The sequence below is a fragment of the Lethenteron reissneri genome, chromosome 27, assembly GCF_015708825.2.
Source record: "Lethenteron reissneri isolate LAM-NWPU_2019-01 chromosome 27, ASM1570882v1, whole genome shotgun sequence".
Classification (NCBI taxonomy): Eukaryota; Metazoa; Chordata; class Hyperoartia; order Petromyzontiformes; family Petromyzontidae; genus Lethenteron; species Lethenteron reissneri.
This window is the reverse complement of record NC_083805.1, coordinates 15,835,268-15,857,409: the sequence shown is the minus strand read 5'-3', so window position 1 is coordinate 15,857,409 and position 22,142 is coordinate 15,835,268. Positions and strand designations below refer to the sequence as shown.

At 51.2% G+C, this 22,142-nt stretch overlaps 1 protein-coding gene across 1 annotated transcript in view; it reads right to left on the bottom strand.

Moving 5' to 3' along the window:
• LOC133348459 (transforming growth factor beta receptor type 3-like) overlaps nucleotides 1-22,142 on the bottom strand; it is a 76,413-nt gene that overhangs the window by 37,105 nt on the left and 17,166 nt on the right. Inside the window, 1 exon segment of the mRNA XM_061561275.1 lies at nucleotides 19,692-19,806. Within this exon segment, the coding sequence (XP_061417259.1) occupies nucleotides 19,692-19,749 (58 nt within the window). The 5' untranslated portion in view covers nucleotides 19,750-19,806.

Below are 22,142 nucleotides of genomic sequence, written 5' to 3'. Positions count from 1 at the left end.
TTTACTCTTTGCAAGCCGAAAGAGTCAAACAATTACAGCTCTGTTGATACAACTGCATTTTTCGTAAATGGAACGTTACGGGACCGCATTCATAATAATTTTGATATTTACGTTTTCAACGTTACGCGGACTTTAGCCAACAGTTTACAAATCAAAACCATGCAGAAAATGTAAACACCACCTCGGGACACTTGATGCTGAAAAAGGACCGGTGTCAACAGTGACGGTGTTTACATGAAGTAGCAGATGAAGCCTCACATTTAAAACATGCTGCGATCCGATCCGAATTTTGATCCACGAGCATATATGGAATGTTGAACTTCTTTCACACCAACCATGCTAAGATCGGGAGGTGTGGGCGAAGAACAAACTAAAACACAAAAAGGAGTTCTAAAGAAAGGAGTCTTCAATCGAGAGTTAAAAGTGCATAGCTCCAGTGGCTTCCTAATAAATCGGAAGGAAGAGCGTTCCAGACGGCCGCAGAAGCGCATCTGAAAGCGTCACGCGATGCAGTGACCGTCTTCGTTCAAATGGCCAGCCAAAAGCTGCCGCTGCTGCGAGAATGACTGGAGTTCGCGTGATGGTGTATGGTCCTCGGCGAGATCAGTGAGGTATCGTACTTCATTTGTGGCAAGCACGAGTGCGACCTTATCACAACGTATTCACTCGGCAACCAGAAGCCAATGCAGCTCTGTGAGCACCGAGCTGCCCCAGTCAACCGCAACGCGTCAGATCCCAGAAACGCAGCAGCGGTTAGCAGCTTGGGACAATGCTTCGTTGGGCGACCACAGTGCACAAGAGGTAAGGTGGAGTCGGCTTTGTGGGCAGTAGAGGGCTGTGGAGCAAAATCCATTATCTTTTCTGCACCCCCCCTCCCACATGGTGCAGGGAGGCTCTCATCCAGCAGTGGATGAACAAAAAGGGGCCTGGACACACATGTACATACATGAGCATTTCCAGTCTCAACTGGTTCAGGTCACACGCACATCGAGTTTACAAAAGCAGATGTTTCTTTGGGATTTTGCAAGCGTGGCGTAGCTATCAAAAGGCCCAGGCAGTGCATTTGCACCAGGGCAAATACGGCCGGAGGGGGCACAGGCGTCGACCACGAAGATGCTCGAACTGCATGCCACTCGCTTGGACACGCGTCTCAACCCGTGTCCACGGAGAAACGCTCCTCACACCTTGTCCACATTGATTCAAGCAGCACGCTCCCGGCTCGTACGCTCCACCAAAATAAACCATTAGAAGCGATTTCTGGTGTTTGGTTTGTCGTCCTTCTCCCGCAACTCCGATTAGCATGGATGGCCAGAATTGGCATGAAAGAAAGGTCAACGTACACGCACGAATACAAATTGGACAGGGAGCCTCGTTTCGTTATTTTTGCGCCAGGGCCCATGCCAACCGTGCCACGCCACAGACTTCCGCTGCCGCCGTGCCGATCCTCCGGGAGGCTGCTCTACGCTCCGAGCACTCAACCAACAATGAGGAAGGTCCTGCGTTCAAATCCCGACTCTGTACATCACCCCCCTGGGGCTGATGAAATGTGGACTGACCAAAACACACGGGGGGGGGGGGGGGGGGGGGGGGGGAAGGAAGCCGAAAACGGCTGCCCAAATATAGACTGGCCCCCACCATAAGAATGTGGAATTTCCATTTCTGCAGAAGGGCTGCCAAATGAAAATTAGTGTTGTCCCCTGACGTCTTAGAGGAATGTAGAGTGTTGCCATATATATTAAAAGAGTAAACACGAATGTGACTCCACTGCTTCGGGTTTACATCTGATCTCCACTGTGTACATTCACACAGGCTGGCAAACCTCGGCTTCAGTGTCTACGCATGGGACGATTGACCCCCCCCCTCCCCCCAAATCACCGCAGGCTTAAGAAAAACCGGCACAATTCGGGATCGAGATTCCATTTGAAGATTTTGTTTTCCCGCAATGCGACAAATACTCCCTTCCGCAAGAGGTTGCAGGTGGTCGCGTTCCCCAAATCACAAAAGACGGAGACACTCGCACGCACCGTTTGACGCGTGCGTCACGAGCCTCGGAAGGGGGCCAGCGGTAAGCACGGTGGGGGGCTTTGCGCTCTGGACTATGAACCTGGCCATGGCCAAGTGATATATATGTATCCAAACTGGACCTGGGCTCTTCTCTAATAAGTATTATTGGTATTTTTGGTTTTATCCAGGCAAAGCCACATCGTGCCGTAGGACCTCTTTTTCAGGAGGGTGCTATATTCTTCCTGTTATTGTTTTTTAAAAGATATTTTCGGCCAACGAATAAGCGTTTTATGCATGGAAGAGGAAACCGGAGCACCCTGAGAAAAAGACACGCACCTTGCACGAAGGGGGGCGACGCTCTATCCAACGTATAGATGGAAACGGATGGCGATCGGTCCAAGTGCTGTAGCTACCTTTTCTCTAGGCGAGCCAGGGCATGGCACCCAGATGCTGTGGTCATTGTCTGTCTTTCGACGGCACTGAGCAAGCGTCAGAGTTGTTTTGCCCACTGCGGGCAGAAATGTCGTGACCCGAGGCTGACGTCACTCTCACACACCACGCGCCACGGTCGCATGGTAGGACTGACGCTCGAGCAGATGGTGCAAGTTCAAAAGAAAAGGTTCTGGAGTGGATTTTGCACCAAACCGTTGTCACCGGCGCCGTTGGCTTCCATTGACAGAGACGCCGCGAGGATTCTAAACTAAACCAAAACATAATAAATAGGGGTTTTCCTCTATTTTTTTTCATTCAACCAAAGATCATTTTAAATTTGACCAGTTCAGGCCAACCGAGCTATGTAGCTCTTTTTCAGGAGCGACCTGGACACAAACGATCGCTCAACAACAAAGTGGCTTATCGCGTGGAAATTTATAGCAGCCATATACTCTAAACACGCGATGTTGATTTTAAATGTGGAGGAAAAAGCCGGAGGACCCGGAGAAAAATCCACGTGACCACGGGGAGAACGCGCAAACTCTAAACACAGGCGTTGTCAGGGTTGGGATCCAACCCACGACCTCCTGCACACCAATCGAGGGAGTTAACATCTCACCACCGCAGTGCCGTATTCTGTCCTCGGCGTTCCCATTATTCGACGGCGAAAATTCTTGATGACAGCCGCGGTTTGTCCGAGTTACCGACCGCCATCTCACGGCATTGTTTGACGTAGTCGACCGAATGACGCATGAGAACACCGTTTTTGTTACGAAAACGTTGTTGTCGCACGGCGATGAGCGATTCTCTCTCCAAACGCCGCTCCACTACTTTCACCTTCTGCTCGAGTGTTCAGCCGGCCGTCTGACGCGTGGCAATGGAATTACATCAGCGACCTCCGATCGGCACGGTTGGCTACGTACTGTGCGAAAGTAGAAAGAAGTTTAACATGCATACATGCAAGTGCACTCTATTTAAAAAAATGGCAAAATTGTTTTCTCAGTAGCTTTTGAAATCGAGAGGTTAAGGAATTTTTTAACAGCGGTGTGTATTGACCGACGCACCCTGCCCAACACACATCGCACACAGATTTAAAAACCCTTAAACTGTCGTGACCGTCCTATGGGCTAGACTTTTACAAACAGCAGGGTTACGCAGACTTCCACATCTCGAGGCTGCATTTCACATTCAGGGGAAAATCTGTTACGATGGTTAGAAGTGGAAGATTTCAACTGGGGTGGAGTGTTTTTTTTTTTTGTTTAAGGGCAGCGCTTGAAACGCGGAGAGCGCTCGGAACCCAACAGGCGAGCTGTTTTCCGGGGCTCCTCGCGGGAACGGAATTCGAGTTGACGGGGGGTGGGGGGGGGGCGCCTGGGGAGGGAAGCACAGATGGCGCAGCAATAAGAAATAGCGATACGGTGAAAAACAAGAGAGTGAAAAGGCCACATCTCCCCTTTCGGTGGCTTATTCGCAAAAAAGGTTCGATACGCGTCAGCCCTCAACCTAGATTGAAAACTGATTTCTTTAAAAATATACATTTTTTTATTTAAAATGAAAAATAAGTTGCCCAACACCCAAGTGCTGACCCCTCCAGAGCGATATTGAGGCTTTCTTGGGTAGAATTGCTTTTTGTGGTGTTCAGTTTGTTGTCCTTCCCCTGCATACCTCCGATGAGCATGGTTGGCTCCGTACGGTGCGAAAGAAATTCAAAACATTGTAGGTGTTTTGAACGTTACGATGAAACGTTTACAGAGTGGCCCTGCCGCCACTCGCGACGCGTGCCACTGCTGGCGAAAGAACTTCCAGGCGGCGGGAGCTCCAAAGAGCCACTCTTAGAGGACATATATCATCTTACTCTTCGACGCTGGCCAGGCATCGTAGACGAGGTGCGAGTACCCAGCACTTCGCTTCACCGTGCGCCTCTTGCCAATATGCCAACCGCGGTTCATAGTGCTGCATGGACAGAGGTGGGTGGGGATTTTATGGACTTGCTTCACCGGGAGATTAACTGCTGCCACACCATCAGACTGAATCCAAGCAGAGACTCCAGGATCGCAAGGCCAGCGTGCTAAACCACTGCAGGGAAGAGTTTGGGGTCAGCGCGAGAGCTACTGGGGTTGTTCATAGGAGCAAGTCGATGACCTGGCATGGAAAGCAATGGCTGCATGTACGTATGTTTAACTTATTTTGCACCGTACGTAGCCAACCGTGCCAATCGGGAGGTGTGGGTGAAGGCCAACAAAACTAAAACACGAAAATCAGTTCTAAAAGAAATTAGTTCTCAATCGGACCTTGACAAAGCTGTGCGCTATTTCAGTAAACTGTCCTTTGAGTCCATCAAAGTAAGCGTCATCATCGTCCCACCGGCTTTCATCCCACACCCGGGCTTGAGCAGGACACGACGCTGGGGGAAGAAATTATGGCCGACGGCCAAGGACTTAACGACGGAGCGGCAGCCGAAAAGGAGGAAAAACGCATCCAAGGGGTCGCCCGCTGCGCGAATTCCAGCGCACGTCAGGTGCTCAGCGGGTTGTTGTTGTTGTGTTGGCAAGACACGCGAGGAAAATGGTGACGACCTTGGGGGGAGGCCTTCATACACAGCCAAGGGTTGAGAGATCGCAGCTTCTACTTCCGACGACGATGACTTTCCCGTCCCATGCCGACATCCAAGAACCCTCGGCGCGCGCGCGCGTGCACGTAGGAAATGTTTGCTACGAGCAGCGGCCCGTCCGACTTGTTTGTCCACGTTTCGACAAGAACAGCTTCTCACTGGGGCGGCAGTTTTATAAGCGGGAAGGGGGAGGCGCTTGCTGACTTCATAGTCGGGGGGTGGGTGGGGGGGTAGAGAAGATATCAGCACACTTGTTATAAATGAGAGCAAAAAAATCAGCGTCAAGTGGAAAGTTTTTGCTGTGCGATGACTACGTGGTAAGTCACGAGACCTGAAGCAAGGTCGACGGGTTCAATTTCTACCGCAGGATTAACGTTGCGATGCATTAGTTTTAACAATTAAAACCACTTCCAATCTGCGATTAATGCTAATTTGTTTTCATTACAAAATAACGTGTTTAATTGACAAAAAATAAAAACTCCCAAATTTCGATTTAAAGCTTTCGTGACTGCAGGGATTCGTCTTCTTGGTTCTTTCGGTAAAGTTAAAGTGACTTTACCTAAAGAACCAAGAAGATGAACTTGGTTCAACCAAGAAGATGAACTCCCAAATTGTTACAGAACGTGGAACGAGCCCGCGACTTTCGTGTGTCAAAGGTCGCTCCCCCTCCCACACACGGATCCCCCGCCGCTACGCCCACAGCGTCTCTCTCAACTATTACTAAACTATTCTAAGGCCCAATGAGCGACCTGCCCACAAATTCATAGCTCTACGAAGTGGCTTAATCGCGTGGAAATTTATAGCAGCCAAATACTCTAAACGCAACGTTTCTAAAATGTGGAGTAAAAGCCATGCCGACCACGGGGAGAGACATGCAAACTCCAAATATACGGGCGTCAGTCGCGTTCGAACCCAATATCTCCTGTGTACCAGGCAAGAGTTAACATCTCCCCGCCGTGGCCCCCCACTGAGCTCCACTGGTTTTAATCTAAATCTACGGTAATATCTCGACTGTAAAACATCTGTACCGTCGCAGGATGCCAATGAAATACAGCCCAACAGCTCACCGGGCCCTTCCTGCTGAAATAAATAAAATAAAACATCTAAAATCCACGCTTGTTTTGCAATTTGCAAACTCTATGGATGTCACCGTTAGGATGAAGTCAACTGGTTCTCTGCCACATGTCCGCCAAACGCCACTGTCACCCAGGAGATATTTAGGTGGAGGGTTAAATGCTATTGTTCCTTTTCAGGAATATCCTATTTGGAACTATTGGCCTATTCATTTTTCGAGCAATGTCGCTTGTTTGGGAGGAAACTGGAGGACCCAGAGGAAGCACAAAAAAAAATGCAGGCCGACATTCAAAAAAGGTCCCCAATGTAACATCCAGCCTACTTGCTGTACCACCTTTTAAAGGCCACCAAGACAACCATGGATGTATTTTAAACGAGGAGTGGGACGATATAAGCCCTGTTTATTCAAATAAAAACGTTGTTAGTTGCGTACAGCCAAGTAAGATTTCCGTTATCCAAAACGGAATTTTTTTTTCTTTCTGCAAGTGGATATTGCTGGCGCCGCGTGCTGTGATCTATCGCGTGTTTTACCACTACGACTCCAGTAGCATCCCGATTATAACCGTCGACGATTTGGATGGATTTCGTCAAGTGCGGCCCATCTCCAAATGAAAGCACACCTCATTCCTCTGCGCACGAGATAACATTTAAAATCTACAAAACTTAGGAGGACGCACAATTTTTTTCCATTCCCGCTCGCAAACATTTAATTTCGTCCAACACATCGATTTCGTCCGAACAAAACAGGGCACCCACACCCACCCCACCCCACCCTCCAAACGGTAATGGGGCAAATTTTTTAACGCCGGCGCGCACGAGCAGATCAAAACGCTGGCGCCACTGGGGACCAGCGAGGACGCGTGCCGATTGCCCTCCACCCCTCCCGGCTCGCGGGGAGACAAAGGCGCGATAGGAAAGGGCGCGGCGGTGGCGGTGTCTCTCACCCCGGCCAGGGCAGAGATCGCAGCTCGGGGGACGGCAACAACAATGCTGCTCCCACCCCCCTGCCTGTCTGCTCGGCTCCGTGCACATTTTAGGCACACGAGTTTTGTTAGCGAACACCTATTTTTAAAAAAAGAATATCATCATCATTAACTGCTTTTTGTGTTTAGTTTGTCGTCCTTCCCCCGCACCTCCGATTAGCACGGTTGTCTCCATGTGGTGCGAAAGAAGTTCAATGTACAAACATCATCATCATCATCCTTGGTCAATCCAGCACTGGTCTCCTCCCCCCACCTGCCCACATCGCGTGGTCTCCGGAGGGGGCGATTTGAACATACTTCACCATGTTGGTCAGTATAGGTTGGTGAAGTGGGGGGGGGGGGGGGGGGGAGCCCAGGACCGACTCGGATATTACTCGTCGCCGATTGTAGCTATGGTCGGGAATCGAACTCGGGTCAGTGGGGCTAAGCCACTGCGCTGCCGCTAAACTCCCCCCCAAGTAAAAGTTACTTTGAACAATAAATGCCCAATTTGGACCGGTTCACATTTTGCTTGCAACCGATGCTAGGGGTGGTCACATAGGGTGTGGGAGGCTCATTGAGAGTTCTCGGTAAAGAGCAAATGCACCAGCTGTGCCCACTTGCTGTGTTTTAATCACCCGGCGCTCCACTCATTGTTGTGAGAATTGCTCCTCCGCCCTCCGCTGTTGTTGGAGGGCGACTGCCTCCAACTGCCCAGTAGCGTCCTTCACAAGCCTCCTCCAAAAGAGGCCGACATTGAAATCGCTGGTACAAGTTATTGGCAAGTCCACTTAGCTCCAAGTAAGCATTGTGAGATGCTTAGCATCTCACAATGCTAAGCAATCCACAAAGGTGGAGGTGCATAGAATAAGACGTTTTCAGCTAATTAATGATGATTAAGCATGAGGGAGGAAACCGGAGGACGTGGAGATACCCCATGCACGCATGGAGGCTGTGCAGACAACAACAGCAGTTTAGCATAGATCACAACACACAGCCTGCAATCAAGAGCACAGTGATGGTCATCCTCAAGTCAGATCGGCCTAAAAACAAATTTGTCAATGTTCATTAAAGAAACATCCCGAACAGAGACCGACTCAACCGGTCAAACAAAATCAGCACCAATCAGCAGGAAGCAGACAATGGTTGCCATTTGGAGATAATGTCTCCCTGAACATAGCACTGGATTTGCCACCACTGTGCCTCTGGAACGGCCGCTGCGAGAAAAAAAATCAAACCGAATTGAGCGCTCGCATCGCGTCGGAGAATAATCGAACGCGCGACGACCGCCGGCGCCACTTCGAAACACCGAGAAAAAACTCGGCAGATCAACGGCCGATCGTCGCTTCTCAAAAATAGCTCTCGGGGCGTGCGCGGTGAACGCGATGAACACGGTGGACGCGCGGTGCACACGTGCGTCACCGCGGCGCGCGTGACGCGGAGACCGGCAGTGCCGAGCGCCGGCCGGCTGGCCGCTGCCACTGCTGCTGCTGCCGCTATTTTTGTTCGGCGGAAGGCGGCGGCGACAGGAAAGGACGCGGCGCGCCTACAATGGCGCGTCACGGGCGGAAACGGCGGCAGCTCTTTTTCTTTAAATAAAAAAACACACAACACAATTCCACCCCGATGCCATTTGTAGGAGCCGAGCCCTCTTCGTCCCTTCGTTATCGGGGCCCGCAATCGAACGCGCGCGACCGTCGCCACCACCGCCACCGAGATTTGTTATTTCAAATATTGTTCTGAACAACTGGAGCCTGGGAGGCGGGGGGGGGAGGTACTGCTGATGTCGGCGGCGGTGGCGTCTTGGAGAGGGGCGACGCTCGGCGTCGTGCTCTTCCAGTGGGGGGGGGGGGGGGGGGGGGGGGGGGTCTGCAGCGGGATGGGGGGGGGGGTCCTGAGGGTGGTGACTTTGACGCAGTCCTCATTATCCCCGAGTCACATGGAGGGGTGGCCGGGTGGCTCAGAGTTCAGGGAAGTGGGCTACCATCACTGGCATTCTGTGTTCGAGCCACCCATTGTTAGACCGGGTTCTAAAGCGGAGAGAGTCGATGGCCTTGGCTTGGTCAACAATGACTGCGCACAAAAAAAAACTCCCCATCTTATTTACACTTAAATAAATCAAAATTACACCTTTGAGAATGAAACATTTCGGTTTGATTGACATACAACCAGAATTTTTTGCAGGGCATTAAAAGGGCTGCTCTCTGGCACGGGGTGATGCACTGTTAGCTGCGATTAAGTCGATTGTAACGTTGAAATATCGTTTAGAGAATAATTTAGGAAAATGCCAAAAACATTGCGATACTGTGGTTCTGTGGTCAGAATGCTCGGCTCCCAAATCAGGCTGCGAGTTCAATGGCCCCGGTTTGGTGCAGTGGCTGAGCACGTGACCCCGCAATGCCGCACTGGGAGGCAACGAGGGTTGGACCGACCACACAGATGTCGGGAAACTCCCTTCCCGTGGGCGTCGAGCAGGAGAAATGCAGTACAGCAACAGTGTACTCTGCCTTGTTCCGTCTGTATGGGATAGAGTGTTGCACCCTCGCACACGTAGACGTTTTTTTCCAGAAGCGCCTCCCACATGATACGCTCATTAATTGGCCAATAACACCTTAATAAAGAGAGAGGATTAGACCTTGCAGGGGGGGGGGGGGAAGGGAGGGTGGAGAGGGAAACTTCGTCACCGACTCACTGCCTGGCTGCTGCCTTTCCCTTTCCTCTGCGGCTCCTCCTCGCACCTCCGAATTGTAGCCAACTGTGCTAATTGGGAGGTACGGGTGAAGGACAATAAACTAAAAACACAAAAAGCAGCTCTAAAAAAATCAATCTAAAAGTTGAAATCATTTTAATCTCCGCTGCCCATAATCTCCTTCTGTGGTGCACATCACACGATTGCTCTGGGGTAGCCATGAACACCTGGGCTCGGTGCTGGTTTCGAATGGTAACGGGGAGCTGTATCCGACACTGCATTGTGGGCTTTGAGATGCTCTTTTGTGGCCGTCTGGAAAGCTCTTCTTTCTGATATTAGGAAGCTAGTGGAGCTATGCACTTTTAGATCTAGTTTGAAAAATCATTCCATCAGAACTGTTTTTTGTGTTTAGTTTGTTGTTCTTCCCCCGCACCTCGAATTAGCATGGATGGCTATGTAGGGTGCGAAAGAAGTTCAACATACGAGGTGGCACCGCTCAGATCCCGGTGAAAAGTGGGCGAGGCTCTGCCCAATCCTGGCCATCTGGCTCAAAACCTTAATAAATCAAACTTTGCATTAAAATTCGGGTTCAGATGTTCGTGATTCAAATCCGGGTTCAGGCGTGGAAAGTTGATGGTCTCTCCACCCAGTCACCAATGACTAGAAAAACTAAAATTACGCGAAATTTGGTTTGGTCGCTTATTTTGGTAAAGGAGAGCTGCGGACTAAATTAGTGCGCATTTTGATAGCCGTGTGACACGTGCTCTTTGCGTCTGCCACCTCATGCTCACGAGGGGCATCTTTACAGTACTTCAGAAGTAATTCCTGCTCTCGTGTCATCGTCTTCCAGGGCCGTTGTCCGACAATGCGATGCACTGCTTGCCGTGAGAGTTGCGAATGCAACAGTTTGTCTCGTGGGCAGTGTACGAGAGCAGAAATGGTAGATAGTAACAAAAAGAAGAAACCACAGCTCCCACTACTAACGGCACTTGCAGCCCCATTTAAAATCATGACACAAACTATTTTTTTTATTTTACCAGCAACCTGGTCAAAAATGATAGCTCAACGAAGTGGCTTATCATGTGGAAATTTATTGCGGCCAAAATGTGAACATTTATAGCAACCGGAGGACCCGGAAAAAAATCCACGTGACCAAGGGAGAACATGCAAACTCCAAATATACAGCAGCAGGCGTCAGGGTCGGGATCAAACCCACCACCTCCTGTATACCAGGCGAGGTAGTTAACATTTCGCCACCATTGGCGCTCGCAGCCAGCACAACGATCCGTATTTGTTTTCTGGGTTCAGCCAGCACTGTGATTTCATGCCAAAATGACGAGTTATTTTGGCACAAGACTACCACGTTAGCCGAACGCGCAAAAACAAATGTGGCTCGCACCTCACGGATGGCTCACAAAAGACAGAGGACCTGCTCAGAGGATCGCTGGGGACAGATAGTAGCAGCGGCAGGGCAATGGGCCAACGCTGCCACGGTCCGGCACCCGTCGGACGAGCTTTGGAAACGGGGTGGCGAGGGCCGTCTACGGGACGTCGAGGATGCATGGCACTCCCTGGTGTGTATGCGCGCGCCTGGCGCTGTGTACGTCCGTACGTGCACGGACGTCCATTGACGTAAGCTTGTTTTGATCAGACGTTTCCGTTCAATCTCTCAGCCATTTCCATTTCCTAATGCCCTCTCCCGCCCTCTACCTTCACCCCGGCAGCGAGTCTCCGCCCCACCCCGTCCTGTCCCCCCTCCTCCCCCAGCTCACACACACAAAGACAAAGGTTCCCCATATAGCCTTTCACTGATTGGTGGGGCATGTGCGGTTAGCGAGCAGCACCTATGAAGGCCGGCATGGCACAAGAGGGGGTGGGTGGCCAGCACCACGCCCAGTTGCCTTTGTCTCCCTAGTGGCAATGTTTTACACACCACACTAGGAACTAATTTGAGGCCGTGTTGACCTAGAAGAGGCCCAGGACTGGTTCAGATAATCGTCACTGGTGTTGGCCGTGAGCTGGAATTGAATTCAGGACGCCGGGTTCGAAGCGCAGTGCTAAACTCCCAGCCCACTGCTCCCCACAGAAAAAAAGAACCACACAACAACATTTGTCAAACGTTTAAAAAAAAATCTAGGGAGATCTTAAGTTTGATCGTTAATAAACCATGCTTAACGATGAAGTGGCCCAAACATTCCAAGTTTGGACCCTCCTCAATGCGGGTCTTGAGTCTCTTGAGCGGTGGCTAACAAAAATGTATCTTTGATGGTGAATAACGGGCTGGTTTAAAACGATCGCTGCGCGGTTTTTTCCCACAACCTCTACCGTCTCGGCAACAGCCAAAATCCGGGTTACTCGAAATCACCATCCCAGTAAACACGGAACGTCGGGCTCAATGTTGCCCCAACGGTTCCAACCACGTGCCGACGGTGGCCCAACGTGAGCACGTTTACTGGGGTGATCTTGTCAACACCGCAGACGTAGCCGTGCAACCGACTGTCAAGCACGCAATCTTGGGCCGACGGTGCAGCTGACCAAAAGGGAGCGGCTTTTACTGCCCTCCATTGGCTTGCCGTGCGTTACATTTTCTGTTCCTAAAATCATAACAATCCTGAGGAGCTCTGAGAGAACGCCGATCTGCAGTGACGGATTGCAAACACTCTGACGTCAATGGCTACGCGCAACCGTGCGCGCCTCCCACACCACATCTCTCGCTCCCCGCGTCCGAACCAGGCCTGGGGCCAGCCACCAGACTGGTGCCGACGTACGGCGACGCCGTGCTGTAGCCTGTGGCCAGCTGGGGCTGCTGCTGTTAGCGAGCACCTATATTGGCGTTTCTCAAGGGGGGGGGGGGTTAACCGTCAAAGCCTCCACTCAACCCTTGCTCGGTGGGAGGTCGCTCCTCCTCCTCCTCTGCGGCTTCCCACGGTCTGGAACTCCCTTCCCCCAGCCACCGGTCCTCTCAACTCCCTGCCCCTGTTCAACTCCAGGCTCAATGCTTGCCCTTTTCCTCCTCTGCCTCTCTGGTCCCAAGATGCGGTGACATTTAGATGCTATGTAAAACCAAACCGTGTCGTACCGCATTGTAGGGGAAGTGCCCCAATTTTGGTGGAGTTGAAGTACAGCAGGCCCCAGTCCCAATTCAGATACCCCAACTACCATGATGGTATGTAGCACAGGTCACGAGGAATGTAGGACAGCACTCACCACTTCACATCACAACACCCATAATGGTTAGTGGGCACCGATTTAGGCTGGCATGGGGGACACGAGGGATTGGAGCTAATATTAAATCAACACTGCCACCCAGGGAGTGCTAGAACAGGTTTAGATGCCACTGGTTGCCGATGGACAGTAATGAACAATGTGGATAGCTAGATTATAACGGTGCAGTAGCCGCTACACACGAGACCAAGATCCCCCAATATAGACTGCTAGCGAGCACCTATTAAGAACTGCATGGTAAATAATTACACACAAGACAGGTCACCGCTGTTTGGACGGACGGAGGCGTCCCCTCACACCATGTTGGTCATGAGAGATTGTTGAACCATACTTCACCACTCTGCTCAGTTGTGGATATGTGAAAGAGGGTGCCCATTACTGGTGCCGAAACCCAAAAAAATCGCCACCGATGTTAATAGCGGTGGGCTGTAATTTACCGAGTTCAGAGTGCAAACCACTGTTCCTGTAAGCTTACACTAGCGCCAGCGTGTAATTTGCCAACTTGAGATTAATTTGAATTTATATTCATTCGAATCTGGCAAATTAATGACATTTGTAAGTCACTGATGTGTAGTGGTTATAATGTCGCTTGGCCACATTAAGCCTCCCCAGTGCTGATGGTAACACACACAGTACCAGTGACTTATTTAAGGCTGAGTCAACCTACAGTAGGCACCACTAAAACCACAGCACCAATTCTCTCCAAACCCACAGGCACACACACACACTACAAAAACACGGGAAAAGAAACACTCACATGCACGCACATGTGCACACAAGTGTGCATGCACATGCGCTCAAAGACAAAGATCCCCCGTATAGCCTTAACAGACTGTTGGGGCGAGTGCGGTTAGCACCTATGAAGGCCGCCGGTACGGCACGTGAGGGGTGGGTGGCCAGCACCATGCCTGGCCGCCTTTAATCTCCCTCGTGGCAATGTTTACACGTTGTACTAAATTAAGGCCGAGTCGAGCTAGGGGAGGCCCAGGACCAGGGTTTGGAAAATCGTCACCGATGTTGGCCATGAGCAGGAATCGAACTCGGGTCGTCGGATTCGTAGCGCAGCGCGCTAACCGCTACACTACCGCTCCCCATGCCCCCCCACACACACACACACAAGCACACAGAAACACACACGTGCTCACACACACACACGTGCTCGCACAGACCCACGCCGGTCACTCTTCCCCCTGCCCGGCCCCACTTAGGGTTTCCGTTTTGGCTGCAAGCGCAGTCTGCGTGCGGCTCTGTTTACTCTCTGTCTCTCCCTCAGTCTCCCTCACTCGCTCCCTCCCTCCCTCCACATCTCTCCCTCTATCTCTACTGCCCACTACATCTCTCTCTGATCATCCTCCCCATCTCCTCCCTCCTGTATCCCTCCCACCCTTACTTCCCTTTTCCTCTCCTTCTCTCCCGCACTCTCCCTGCCTCCACATCTCCTACACCCCCCCCCCCCACTCCACCACTAATATCTCCAGCACCTCTCCATCCCTCTTTTCCCTACATCTCCCCCCCGTTCTACCTCCATCCCTCCCTCCCCTCTGCATCTCGCTCACTCTCCCTGCCTGCATCTCCCCTACCCATCTCCATCCCTGCCTCTCTGTGCTTCTGGTCTACCCCCCACCCACCATCGCCTTGCTAAATCAGTTTGCAACCAAATCCGGCCGTTATACTCGCGTAATATTATTCACTGTGCGCACTGCTGGGTTTGGTGGTTACATTTTTACAGCAATCCGACTCCAGTCCAATGACCGATGACTCGAGATTTTAACAGTAATCCGACTCCAGTGCAATTCCTCATCACTGGAGGTTTCAGAGGCAGTGGACTGCGTTCCTGCACGACTCACTGTCAAAGCGACATAGCCTGCAAGACTGCTCCCAGCCATGGACACGTGGAATTTCCATCCACGTCTCTGTACCGCCAATGAGTAGTAGGGCACAGCACCATCCGACCGATCGCTTGAGTAGAGAGAGCGAGAGAGCGAGATGTTTGATGCGACCTTTGACGTGTAATTGGATTACTTTGACGATTAGATGTGGTTACGTGTTAACCTACTTTTCTGGAGGTTAACATTAGATGTGGCCACATGTGACGTGCGCCCGTTGATGTGTGTGTGCGCGTCGGCTGCCGCCGTCATCGCATTCGCCCAAGCTGCTGCCTCCATCCCCCACTCCTTCCTTCGTGTTCTTATTATTCGTTTAAAATGTACACAAATTAAAAGCTTAAATACACTGTATTAATAAACTGAACTTCTGTTTACCAGGCTAAGGTCCACTGAGCGACATGGCTCTCATTCAAAAGTGACCTGGACACAAATGATAGCTCAATTAAGTGGCAAATGTATAGCGGCCAAATACTCCAAGCTTCAAATTTAGAACGCATGTTTATAAGTTACTGATGTCCTGGCCAAAAAAAAACCGTGATCCAATTCTGGACCTCCTCTATGTCAACTCCACCTAAACGGAGTACCCACTGGGTGTCTGACGTGATCAACATCTCCACTTGATGAAGGAAGTCAAGACGGCGAGGTATTTGGCCCGACTGCTCACCCATGTTCCGCGTGGCTTTAACAGGCAATCGCTAACAGCTCGTGCCCCGAGTCTGCAAGACTAAATAGTGTTGTTGGCCAAGGTGGTGTTGAAGTGGTTGGAGCTCTTCTCTCACAATTCTGCCAATCTGGGTTTTAGTTCTGGCCAAAGATGGTCGTAATGACAGTAGGCATCCGATAATGGCCTGGACCTTCCCCATGTTAACACGGCCTCGTACAAGAAGCTCATGCGATGGCATATTCGTCTTCAATAAGAAATCGACCACAAAAACGTTAAAGCCATTACTCTTATGTGGCCTTAAACATGTATCAAGGGGCCGTCCATAAATGACGTCACGCGATTTGACGATTTTTGACCCCCCTCCCCTCGTCACACGGCGTCACAAAAAGTCAGACCCCCTCTCAAATATGACGTCAGAAAGCTCTGCCCCCCCCCAAAAAAATATAAAACATGCTTCAAATTGCTTTAGACTATTGTCATTGTAGTGCCTACTCTGATGTTGTAGGAGAAAACATTTATTAAAAAGTCTATTTAATTAAGTAGAACGTGTTGTCTATATTTATTTAAAGTTGCGCATTTTGATGTGACGTCACATTTCTCAACCCCCCCCCCCCCCATCGTCACACATCGTCACAAATGTCTGACCCCCCCCCCCCTAGGTGCGTGACAGTCATTTATGTACGGCCTCCCAAGCCTGGCACGATCTGTAGTGGCGTCTCACACTGCTTGGTTCTCAATGGTGGCTGCTGTGTGTGGGGAGTGGTGGCACGGTGATTAGCGCACTGCTCACTGAAGCTCAACTGCTGGTCATTTCAAATCGGATTTTGCCTCGCCAAGGCTGGGGCACCGCGGTGGCGAGATGTCAACTCCTTGCCTAGTATGCAGGAGGTCCATGGGTTTGATCCCAACGCCGACCCCTGTATATTTCGAGTTTGCAATGTTCTCCCCGTGGCAGCGTGGATTTTTGTTTCTCTTCGGGTCCTCCGGTTTTTCTCTCCACATTTAGAATCAACACGCGTTTAGAGTATTTGGTTTCTATAAATTTCCACAGTGATAAGCCACTTCGTTGAGCTGTCACATTGTGGCCAGGTTGCTTACGAATAAGAGCTATATCGCTCAGTGGACCTTACCTGGTAAAATAAAAATAGCTCAACTGGGCCCAAGATAAATAGTTGATACGGAGAGGAGAACGATCAGAACTCGGAGGGACAAAGAAGGGCGGCCATGCGTGACGCGAGTCGAGTCATCCAATGGCGTTCTGAGCTGCCATCAATCGGTGCTCGCGAACAAGATCTAGAAGCTATGCAATCGTGCGGTGGCGTGGCCTGCATCGATTTTACGTAGCGGCAAAAAGCAGCCAGGCACTCAGGGCCACGGCGCCAGCCACACCTTCCATTTTGTGTGCACGCGCCTCCGTTAATAGACACTCGCTAACAACAATGGACTCCAACAGGGGGGAGGGGGGGGGGAATCTTTGTTTCCTTGTACTCACTCAGCGACTCTCTCCTGAGTCAGTCCCCACTGCTGCTTCTCTCTCTAAGTTTAACTTTGCTCCCCATCACCCCCACCTCCCTCCCTCTCTCCTCCGGCCGCAGTTCGCTACCATTGTCGTTGCCTGCATTGTTGTCCCGGCTCCAGTTTGGGTGCAGCAACATCGGCCCCAAGTTGCCGACAGGAATATTTATAAGTCGTCTGGCAGCCCGGCAATGTGCTTTTTTTTATTTTACCAGGTGAGGCCCACCGAGCTATATAGCTCTTTATTCGCAAGCAACCTGGCCAAAAATGATAGCTCAACAAAGTGGCTTATCAAGCGGAAATGTATAATCAGCCGAATACTCTAAAACGCATGTTTCTAAATGTGGAGGGAAAAACTGGAGGACCGAGGAGAAAATCCATGCCACGACGGTGAGAAAACACGCAAACTCCAAATATACAGCAAGTGTCAGGGCCGGGATCGAATCCACGACCTCCTGCATGCCAGGGCGAGGCAGTTCACATCTCCCAGCCACCTCAGTGGCGCCCAAACACAGACGCGCACACCGTGGACGAGGTGACGTCTTCGTCCACGGCGTCACAACGCTCGACGTGCAGGCCAGGGCAGCGCGTCCGCAGAGATGGCAAGCCTTGTCGCTTGTGCGTGGACCGCTGGCCACAAAGCCAAAGGCGCAGGCTCCGCAGCCGCTCGCTTACGCCACTGCTGCTGGCAGACGAGCTTCTGCCTAGAGGGAGCTCTGCTGAGCCCTCAAGAGCCGACTCCTCCGCGTCGGTCAGATGTCGTGAAAATGGTGGGAGCACCCACGGCTTCACCCAACACGCAAGCACCTGCTAATTGACTAACTGTTTGCGTACCCATTTTAACCGCTGGGTGGACAAAGGGTGGGAGGGGACAATTATCAGATATTTGGTCATTTGTTTAAACCTCTGTCGCACCGGGAGATCGAACAGGCCACCTCCGAATTGCGAGCCCAGCTTGCTGACCGTTCACTCCACGGCAGCGTCCCGCCACTGGGTGAACAGCGAGCGAGCGGATCGCTACGAAGTCTCCTTCCTTTGAACGTTTGGGGTTCACAGCAGGGTTCGATGTGCGGTAGACGGTCTCGTCGAAGTTTTCTCCGCAATCGCACGCCGCCGGGTGCTCTTTCTTTGAATCTCAACTTGTGAAGGCAGCAGCGGGGATGTTTCAGATTGGATTTCACCGTATTCTTCGGATTTACAAGATGCCCCAGAAAATAAGACTCACTCCAAACTCGTGATCGGCGTCCATGCAGTTCTACAAATCCGGTCTCAGGCACACACACATTGCGCACACCTACCGGATTTATAAGACAAACCCCCAACTTTTTGCTTTTAGAACGCAGCGGGAAAAAGTGTGTCTCCTAATATGGATAATACGGCCGCGCGCACCATTGTTTGGGGGAGAGATGGCGAGTAACAGATTGCAAACCAACCCTGTCAGCTCTGAATTCCCTCGACTGAAAAAGCAGAAGTGTAGTAGATGTGGAGGTAAAAACCTATCGCCTGGAAACCGTCTAAACATTGCCGCTACCCATCTAATGCGCAGACCCTGACCGTCCTCATCACCTCATTCACAGCCAGTGTTCTGTATCGAACTGTGTTCTCCCAACTCGGTCACCTCCCGCAACCAGGTCAACAACTTAAACATGGACAAGGGCATCCTGCCTATCACCCCTTAAGCGACAGATTCAACACCGGCGTGTTATTCAGCCACGATTTGATTTGAGCCTTTAAAAAACAACCTTCTAAGTCACCCAGATTTTTTTTTACCAAATCGGAATTCAAGTGCGTCTGTTGCGAGCGAGTGTTTATAGTGTGTGGGAGTGTCAGCACTCTGCTGTAAGCAACTCAAAAAACCATTACAGTTGGGCACACACCTATCCACGTGAGTTTTGGCCGCTCCGATCTGGGTGAAATGAACTCTCCCTCACACTAATGAGCACAAACTCTCAGACATTTGCTGGAAGTAGTTGCAGATTTTCGCCAAATAAGAACAACATGGATTATTAGATTTCTCTAAAAATCACCCAGAGTAGCCAACTAAACAATGCGCTGACAAAACACATTCCACCCATCCGGTAAAAAATAAAAAAAACCCATAGACGCAAAAACAAATAAAGTCCACATCTAAAGCAACTTGTTTCCCCGTGATATCCCTCAATGCAAAAGAAACCTCCAAGAAGTGGAGGAAAAACCCTCTGAGTTGGTAACACTGCCCCCCACATCCTCCCACCACCAATGACCACTACCACCACCACCACAAACAACACCCCCCCTTCCACCCTCCCACGGTTACACAACCTCAGCGAGACCCAGAGGCGACTTCTTATATCCCCCAAACTAAACGCGGTGACGTCGTCTGGGGTCGGGTAGCCTCGTCAGCGCTTCCGTTCTTACAGGGGGGGTCCAAAGATGGTGCCCCCCAATCTACAACAGCATCGCCGGGTGTGGGAACTCAGAACTCGTCGTGGGGAGATGTGGGGGGGGGGGGGGCGCTGGAGAAGAGAGATAGAGATGGAGGCTTGGGTCCTCACGTCCATCCCTCCGTGCGGCACCACGCGGGAGCTGCCCCGGATTTCTACCGGCGACGACATCCCCCTGCCGCCCGCCTACGAGCGGGCACACGTACCTGCCGAGGCGAGGGGCACCAGGCAGGTGAAGAGGATGAGCCAGCCGCAGGGAATCATTGCTGCCGTCCGCCTCGGGCCTGCTCGCTGTCCGCTGTCCGACGCTCGCTCTGCGCACTGCCGGAGGAGGAGGCAAGAGATAGCGGCGGGGAGAGCGAGGGGGAGAGGGGGAGAGGGGTGAGCTCCCTCGTGCCGTCTGCAGTTCCCCGAACGCTGCCACCACCTACGACGACAAAATCCGGTGCCGGGTGTCCAGACCTGGACAATGGGGTCTGGAGACTCTGGAGTCTGGATTCTAGAGTCAGGAGTACGGAGTTGCTGGAGTCGGGACACTGGAGAGAAGAGGCAGGAGCCTGGACTAGCAAAGGCTGAGTCAGAGGAGCTCACGACTACTGGTTCCACGGATTGGGAACTCAGACTAGGGGTTGGGGTGCTGGTGGTGTTTAAGGTATCAGCTGTGCAGGTGGTGCAAGTGCACAGTGGATCAAGGGCCAGAGAGGTCTAGATGCCAGGCTAAGGGAGTTGGGGGGAGTGGGAGTGGAGGGATGTGGGGGGATTTGGACAGGCGGGTGGGGACCCATTTCTTTCCTCGCACAGGGGCCCTTGCCAGCAAGGCTATGCCACTCTATCCTGGGAACTGGTTCTGGGGTCCAGTGTCTGGGCTGGGTAAGGGGAAAAAGGGACTGGGCACAAGGGTTTCAGGTCAGGGCATCATCCGGTCAATGATCGTACACACCACAGCGGTTGCAATTATACACGATACATTTTGGTTTTTAAAAACTAAAACATCTTTCATTGAAAATAGTTTGGAAATGCGAGATAGATTAAAAAAATACGGATATCTCCTTTTATAAATATATCCCACTTTAGGTCACAGCATATTTATATGTAGATAATAACAAAAAAATGTTGGATCCAGTTATTGTAATTGTGGTCGATGTATTTTTTCCCACAGACATCGACAGCCATCTTGCGACTCGCATCTTCTCGGTACAAATGTTTAAATGAAAATAGAGACAGGACTGAGATGGTGGTGACATTGAATAGCCAGTGTCTGCTTAACGATTGCTCAAGGTTATCGAAGCTGCAATTCCATATTTACCATTGTCAAAATAACACAAGCTGACGTATCCATTGTCTTTATGATTATGTTATCAATTTTAACACGCACGAGGCTGATTTATATATCTACGGAGCTATTTGCCTCTTTTTCCACATCTATCGTGGCCATAAATGATAGCCCAATAAAGTGGCTTATCACGTGGAAATGTACAGCAGCCAAACACTCTAAAAGTATGCGATTCTAAATGGAGGGAAACACCGGAGGAATCCGTGAGAAAAATCCACTGCGACCACGGGGAGAGAGAGAAAAGCAAACTTCAAATATACAGGCGACAGGGTCGGGAATCAAATCCACGACCTCCTGTATATCAGGAGAGGGAGTTAACATCTCACCACCGCGGCGATTGACCTTGGTGGTTCATACCAGCTCCGTGCTGCGACTGCAGGGGACTGTGTATCGGTGGTGCCCTGTGCGTGCATTCGCCGCTGCTGCTGTTATTGTTGTCCCCACACAAGCCAAGCTGGTGACTCCATCAATTCCCCCTTTTAAAAGATTGTTTATAAGATCACTCAACTTACACGCCCCCCATTACCCCCCCACCCCACAAAAAAATGAAAGTAATCAACAAATATAATCTAGCGGTACGCACTAAGTAGCAGAAACCTGATTAGGCCAACTTTAAAGGTCGAATTGCATGTTGGAGGAATACGCGCCTTCGATAATTCTGATGCAAGATTACGCCCCAGATGTACCTTTGCATAAAACGGTTTCCCGTAAACTGCCGAAAAACTCGGGGCGGAGCGATTTTCCTCTGGAACTGGAGCCACGATTCCATCCCCACGGTCGATCCTCGCCAGAGAACGCTAGTCCAGGCCAAGCTTTCCCCAACTCCGGGTTTTCTCCGCAATTTGCTCCCCATTTAAAATACGAATTAACACCATGTTAATGGAGTCGATTCGAATGACGTTTGAAGTCTGTGTGACCAGGTATTCCACGTGTGTGTGTGTGCACGTGCGTTACGCCACGCGATGCAGACAAGCTGCTCGTCGAGGCAAGTGGCACGTGTTTAACAATCATCGGGCGAGCGCAGCGTGAGATGACCGTGTAATTTGTATTTGAACGGGGAGTCAAGTGGTAAACGCCGCGGGCGGACAGGGAGAGAGAGAGAGAGACGGAGCGTGGCAGGTCGCGCCGACTGCAGTTCGGAAAAGCCTGGCGGCCTACGCACATATAATGACTGGGTATCCAGCGCGCCCCTTGGGAGAGCACCTGCCTTCAATTAGCAGGGCTGGGCGAGCGGTGGGGGGGGGCCGGGCAGTGCTGCAATTATCGCGTTTATTCTGGCGGCGCTGCAAGCTGACAGGTGGTAACGGTGCGCCGACGGCTCCTG